General features: G+C 39.7%; 2 protein-coding genes across 4 annotated transcripts in view; both read right to left on the bottom strand.

The window, feature by feature from the left end:
• The window catches only part of LOC105292841 (torsin-1A-interacting protein 2-like), a 15,313-nt gene extending 10,947 nt beyond the window's left edge, over positions 1–4,366 (bottom strand). For 2 of the 3 annotated variants that reach the window (XM_011361220.2, XM_011361219.2), the window contains exon 1: positions 4,217–4,366. The gene's annotated coding sequence lies outside the window, so the exon portion shown is untranslated. The remainder of the gene's footprint in view (positions 1–4,216) is intronic. The other variant, XM_023531249.1, reaches the window with a different exon arrangement.
• On the bottom strand, positions 1,803–4,219 carry LOC105292842 (torsin-1A-interacting protein 2). Its single transcript, XM_011361222.2, has one exon. The coding sequence runs from the start codon at positions 3,720–3,722 to the stop codon at positions 3,327–3,329; it is 396 nt and encodes a 131-aa protein (XP_011359524.1). The 5' UTR covers positions 3,723–4,219; the 3' UTR covers positions 1,803–3,326.
• Positions 4,367–7,046: the final 2,680 nt, after the last annotated feature.

Below are 7,046 nucleotides of genomic sequence, written 5' to 3'. Positions count from 1 at the left end.
TATATATATATTTTTTTCTTCTATTTTTAAACACTTATTTTAGTGAACGTTGCCATTTTAGGCTACGTTTAGCAAATATCTTGGCCCTCAAACAATCTGCAATCCTGCTGTGGAGATAAGTAACATATAAAACATACATGACAATAATAGCTAACATTTATTAAATGCCTTTTTTGGGGCCAGGCAGCAAAGCGCTTTATGTATTAACTTATTTGATCTTCATAATAATCTTATGACGTATGGACTATGATTATTCCTTCGGTTTTACAGATGAAGAAACTGGATACAGAAGTTAAATTACCCAAAGTCATTCAATTGTGTCAGAATTCGAAGACAAACCCAGGTCAGCTGGCTGCAAAGCCATCATTTCTCCTCTATAATAAGCAGTTTTCAAGTCGTTCCCAAGATTCCAGGGAGAATCAAAGGCTGCTGGGGGAAGCTGAAGAGATGGGAAAGGTATGACTCATCTCGCTTTTACAGATATCTGTTATCATGCTGATAGCCACATACTCTTTGGATGTCATGGAATCTGTTTTGGCCTGGGCCTGCCTGCTTGCCTGGGGTTTCTTTAACTTAAGAGATGAAATCTTATCTGTCACCCACAAGCCAGGACAGCCTTCTCTTTAGCAAATATTTTCTTCCCCACCTGCCCAAGCATGTTTCCATTAACCTTCCACTCCCAGGTCTGCCATAAAATAACAGGAAGTAGTTCTAAGTCATTTTAAACAATGGCCACCATTCTGCGTAGGTATTATCATATCAATTCCTCTCCAGGTATGGAAGTAGAGATTGGTATGGCTCACATAATCCAAAATAATGGATAATGCTCCAGATCATTTGTCATGAAAATTAATTTTAGGAACATACTTATACTTTAAAATTCATTATTCATAACTATTAAGTGGAGTACTCTAGAATAATCTACACCATTTTAAGCTAAGTGTAGCCATATTGAAAAGACCTAAGCTACAAAGTTTTCTAAAATTTCTCCCTTGTTCAATTTTGAACTCTACCATATGATGTTATTTCTGAGAGTGACCATGTAACAGGTATGGGATATAATCACGTCTGAAGGCAAAGTGCCCTTCTTAATGTAATATTAAAGTATTTTTGATTCCTTTCTCTTGCCCACATACTCACATATCTTATAATGACACCACACAAAACTGTCTGTAAGGACTACAAGTCCTATTAATTAATGAGAAAAATGGGACTGAGTTGTAACCTGAGATGTCAACAGTGACCTTCCGTCTGGCATGAAATCTCTTTATATGTCACCAGCAAAGTACAATAATCATCCCCACCTTGCAGTATGACGAGGACTCAGTTCCCATCCTTTTAAGCCAGATAACGAAGTATCATGGACGTGCTGCTATTGTATTTCTCAAAGTATGGTTCTTACAGCACCTGCACGAGAGTCTCCTAAAGCACTGTAAAATACCCTGTGAGCAAGCTAAGGAACCAAAGTTTCTGTAAGATCAAGATCACTTTTGACAAACTTATGTAGGTACTGACTTGAAAGTCAATGGTATAAATTCATTTAATTTGTCTTTACTATTAAAAAGAAGAGAATGGTTGAAACAAAAAGACCTTTTCTCTATTTTGCTGATAATTACAATTTCACATATGCAGAGTATTTCTTAGTATGTATGTGAAAAAATCTAGGGGACAATAATATTGCTCATAACACCATCCTCAAAAGCAGTACCTCTAAGTAAATGTTTAATTTTTAGAGTGAGCTTTAGGATAGTCAAGGAGTCTTTAACCAAGGGTTAATGATAAACTAACTAGTCTTCACGCAGTTTAGCAGTCCACACAGTTTATTCAGCAATATGACAAGCGAGAGAGAGCTTCCATCACGATAGACATAAGGCAGATACAGGGTAGATCTCTGGAGTACATTCTTTATACAGACTAACAAATAACTTTAGGTTTCGCAACATGTGGCAGGCATGATTTGTTGCATACGACAGCCATTCATTCCTCACCTCTTCCTTCCTGAAAGTCCTGATTTTATTAGAAGACAATGTGCCTTACCCAGCCGCTGCCAGCCCCGTTCCCCTTTGCCTGGCTTCCCGGGCCTCCTTGTGAACCAGTACCTGCTAATGAGATGTAAGAAGAAGTCTGTGAAAGACTTTTGAGCAAGATTTTCTTTTCAAATAAGGCAGAGACTTGTAATGAGAAAGCTTTTGCTCCCTACTTCCAGCCTTTGGGTGGGACTGAAATGCCTAAAGCAGCAACAAGCCACATTGTACTCACTGAGGACACTATGAGGACAAAAGCCAATGTGATAAGGACCCCAGCGGGAAAAACAGAAAGCATCTGGGACCTTGAGAACATTGTTGGGTTGCTACGCAAACAGTGGATTATCTAGCATCTTAAGTGGAATTTAAAAATTGTTCAGTGGCTTCTAAGATGTTTTCAACAGCTTTTTTTCTAAGTTTCATAACCCGAGCTCTGGTTCCAAGATTCTCGTGAACAAGTGAAGGCCAGAATGTGGCTCAAGTCCAGCAAGACCGTCCTAGTTTTAGGAAAGGTGCCTCCCTTAGACTGTTCATAACATACATGGAGTCGAGCTGGATGACCCCGTTTGTCACCTATGTCTTAGCACAGGTGCTTTTCCATTTCCAGGGAGGGACATTCTAGTCTCTGTTTATGTAGAGCCACATAAGTCTTGATAGTAGCATTTCTGCACATTTCTGTGTAATCTGTGTAGGTGTTACCTGGTAGAATGTGATTTCTCTGGTGGTGACCAATTATCGATTAATGTCAAAGCCATACTGAGGCCAAATAGAGCCAATGAACAAATGATTATATGTGACTAAATCATGTATATATATATATAAAAAAATCATTGATTAATATACAAGAGGTGGAATTTAGAATAATGAAGTTTCTTATTAAAATATCTAGTAGTTTTACTGGAATGATCTAGAATCAAGCTACAAAGAGAATGCTCTCCCACAAAAGTTATCATTAGAGAGATCATTATGGTATACACAGCAGAGGGCCTCTCCAGAACTACCTTGTCATTTGTCAATAATTAGGCTTTTATTGACAAATGGAGCTTTTCAGGAGAGGTAAGCTAATTCCAAAACACAGGGAACATGAACAGTCTGGTTCTAGGTGAACAGTCTGGCTGAAATACTCATTAAATTCATGCTGAACAAAGTAGGTGTAAACCATGGTAGCAGATCCAACAATTTAAGCAGTTCCCCACAGTAGTGACAGTCTGGATCAGATTTAAAAGGAGTCATTTTTCCATCTTCCTTGGGCTACCAGTACAAAATCCTCTAGAGTCTCCATGATTTTAACTGTTTAGAAAATTAACTGCTTTGACCAAGTTTTTTGTTTAAGGTTGTGTCTGTCCTGGTCAAGATCAGCTGTAACGCAGGGTTAAAACCGGCTACTCTAGAGTCATGGATCCTTTTTCTAACCAGTGGAGGACCCAGAAGAAATGGGTGGCAAGCTTTTTCAAAGGTCCACCTGGTAAGATTCTGGGGCGCCCACTCGAGCGGGAAGGACCAAGGAAGAACAAGGCTTCTGTTAGCAGAATTATCAGGGTAACACTCAGGGCAATAATCAGCTCTGTTAATACGGTCTAAGAATACTTGGTAACATTCATTGGCAACGAGTTCAGTTTGGTACAACCAATGACCTAGTTCTAAACTAGGGAACCACTGCTGCCCACAGTCGGGGCAATGTGAATTATCCGAGAACATCTGGGCCTGCAGAGACAACACAGAAAGCAATGTAACAGTAAAAGGCAACAATGACAAGGAGAGACACGCAAATAACCAGTCCTATTACAGGTTTGGTTTAGCAATTTCTCAGTCCGACCACAACTAGTTGGAGAGAGTTAAATTTGGCTTGCACCTCCGTGCAATTCTTCAAGATTTCGTTGTCTATTTTTCACTCAATTGCAACTCAGTCTCTGAACTCAGGGACTGATCCACTCTATGTTATGAGTCACTTGCTAGGAGCACAGATCTCAAAAATGGCTCCTTCAAATCCCAGCTTCTCAAGAAAATATAGGGCTCTAGTCTAAATCTGTTATTTTTTCTTGTGTGTTAGTCAGCTGCTGATGTCATGCAGAGGCATGTGGCTCACTCTGCTTTGCTGGCAAGCTATTGTGTCTGCTTGGTCAAACAGAGATGCTGACAGGTCCAATGGGTCTTTGTGGGCGCTGGCACTCTTGCCGTTGTAATACACGTACCCAAGTCTTAAGGCCTTGGCACTTCACGGCGATGGAGCGGGGTCAGGAAAACCTGGGAGAGGCCTCTTGAGCGTGGATCCAATGCAGTCTTTCTTGGGAGGACCTTAGTCAGGACCCAGTCAGAAGTAGCTGATGTTGAGCTGGTTGATCTGAGAATCCTTCACATACCTGTAAATGATAACACTTCAGACGACTCATACAGGTTTTGAGTTGCTCACAATATTTTTAGAAACATGCATTTGTAAGTCATTTGGGTAAGTCAAGGTGGATGACAACTGTCTCATGGGTTTCCCCATGACAACTTCATATGGATTCAAACCAATTTATCTGTTGGGAGTTATTCTTATAAGGGCACTAGGAAGGGTTTTGGTTTATTTTAAGATTCATACTAGCCTAATTATTTTTAGGACTGTTTCCTGTTTCTACTCCTTTTGCACTTTAGAAATAATAAGGTCTGTATAATCATGTTTAACCTGGTAGAACTTTTGAGATTTCTGGCATACATCTCTTCTGTGAAACGGGCACCATACATGGCATTCTCATAATGTGTGTGTTGGATAATGTTAATAATGGTGATAGCCTTTCCATAGTTAAGACTCAATGCATCTAGCAAAAATCTTACAAAACTATTAAATAATATTCTTAATACTAACAATAGGAAGTTGGATGAAATCCTTTTGAAGGCTGAAAAAGAAACCAAGAGGGGCACGTCTCACTGCCTACACCTAGTTTGATAGGTGTATGCACACTGTAAGTTTAAGAAGGCAAGTCCTAATGGTCTTGAGCTAGTCTTAGAAAATACTGAGCAAATCAGTTGGAATTTGCAGATGCTATCACCATCTTTGTAATCCATCATGGCCTGAATGTAACAAGTAAACAAGGTGTGTAGTAGGACCTATGGAACAACCAGAGAGCCACTTAGGGAGTGCCACGGGTCATCAGAGTACAGTGTATACCCTGACTTTGTCAAGCGTTCTTTTTGTGAATTCTGAGGCGTGACCCTGTGAGAGCATTGAAATGCAGGGAAGGCATGAGTGTTAAAACTGTATAAAGATTTGGCCTGAAAGGCAGAGAGGGCATTACAGCCTTAGCTGTGGTCAGCCAAAGCATTTTCCTTAGCCTATCAACAGTAGCTGTGATTCTCAGATTTTAAAATGGCAAGTTTAAAAGGCAACTGAGGAGCAGCCTCCGACAGTGGTGCAACATGGGACCGATATTCTGATGGGAGCACTAGGTGAGGTGGAATGGAGTCAGTGTAGATTTTTTTTTTTTTTTGAGGTTATGTAACAATGTATGGGTGAGAGCTACCAATTCAGGTTCTCCGACAGTGAACAGCGGGAAGGGTTCCTGACTCGATAACCTTTGTGGTGACAACACAGGGTATAATGGATTTCCCTAGGGTCTACTGACAAGAGCCACCAAAGTGAAAGTTTCAGCCATTGTATTGGGAAATCGTGGGTGTCTAGTACATGGACATGTATATGATGATGAATAAACCCACAGGATCATGGAGTTTAACTTAGAAGTTAAGCAGTAGAGTTATATGACTAAATCTGACATTGAAAAGACAGAATTTTGGACTTTTAGAGTGAAAAGGGGAAACACATTTAAAACTACAACAAGATACTATTTCACATCCAGCAGGCTGGCAAAAATTGACCAGTTTACAATGGGGGCTCTACAGGTTCTAGACAACACCACTTCTCCCCCAGGACCTCTCCACTGGCATGGTCAAGAGGAAGCCCTAAAAGCTCCACATGCTCAGGATAAATCCACCCTTGTCTCAAACTTCATTTTGCCAGCTTCAAGAGTCAAGAAAGCCCTAGAGCTCCAAGTATTCCTGAATCAAGAGAACTCTAGTGTACCATGTGCTCCAGACAAGGTCACCCTTCCCCTGGTCCTCTCAACCACTGCAGGCAAGAGTCAAAAGTGGGCCCCAAAGCACTGAGTGCTCAGAATAAGATACCTATCGCTAGCCCCTCATGCCATTCCTTAGCCTTATCACTGCTGACTGAGAGAGGAGAACCAAAAATGCTCCCGGCAACATTCTCAAACTCATGGCTTCACTACCATTATCTGCTTAAAAGCATTAGGACCAACGATTTCATCATACCTGTATCTCTTTCTGTCATTATCACAAGAAGCCCAAAGTTCACTCTAAGAGCAGAGAGATAGCATTTCCCCCCTTGCTTTATTAATTTTGTTACATAAAACTTGTACCATTTTGATATAGTAAATATTTTAGCTATTAGTCCCTACTAAAATATAGACTCCTTAGGAGTAGGGCTTTTTGTCTTTTTATTTACTGCTGTACATGCCCAATAAACATTTCTTGAGTGAATAAATAGCAACTTGAATCCTTATACTCAAATAATAGGAACACAAATCAGTATGAACACTTTTGGAATTAATTTGGCATTATCTAGTAAAGCAGGAGATGAGCATTTCCTATAATTCAGTAATTCCACTCTTAGATTTTATACGCTAGAGAAATTTGCACATGTGCATCTAAAAACATGAATAAAAATTATTTATTCATGGTAGTATTGTGTATAATAGCAAAATAGGAGCTAAAAATGTCCATGAACAGTAGACTGGGCAAATAAATTGAGGTACTACCATACAATGGAATACTGTACATATAGACATAGACGATACTCAAGGATATAATATTGAGCTGAAAAAAAGCAAGTAGCAGAATACACAGTTTCCATTTACATAAAGTTTCAATATATTGTTTAGGAATAAATATTTAGTAATGCTCAAGAGAAGAGAAAGATAAGCACAAGGATAATTATCACCTTGGATGGGAGAGGGAAGGAGATGGGTG

Source organism: Pteropus vampyrus, unplaced genomic scaffold, assembly GCF_000151845.1.
Source record: "Pteropus vampyrus isolate Shadow unplaced genomic scaffold, Pvam_2.0 Scaffold65, whole genome shotgun sequence".
NCBI classification, from domain to species: Eukaryota; Metazoa; Chordata; class Mammalia; order Chiroptera; family Pteropodidae; genus Pteropus; species Pteropus vampyrus.
The sequence above is the reverse complement of the archived record's forward strand: the minus strand, read 5'-3'. Positions and strand labels throughout refer to the sequence as shown.

Bases quoted from the DNA above. Each gene is read 5' to 3' on its own strand.
- LOC105292842 (XM_011361222.2), bottom strand. From the start codon at position 3,722: ATGTTCTCGGATAATTCACATTGCCCCGACTGTGGGCAGCAGTGGTTC.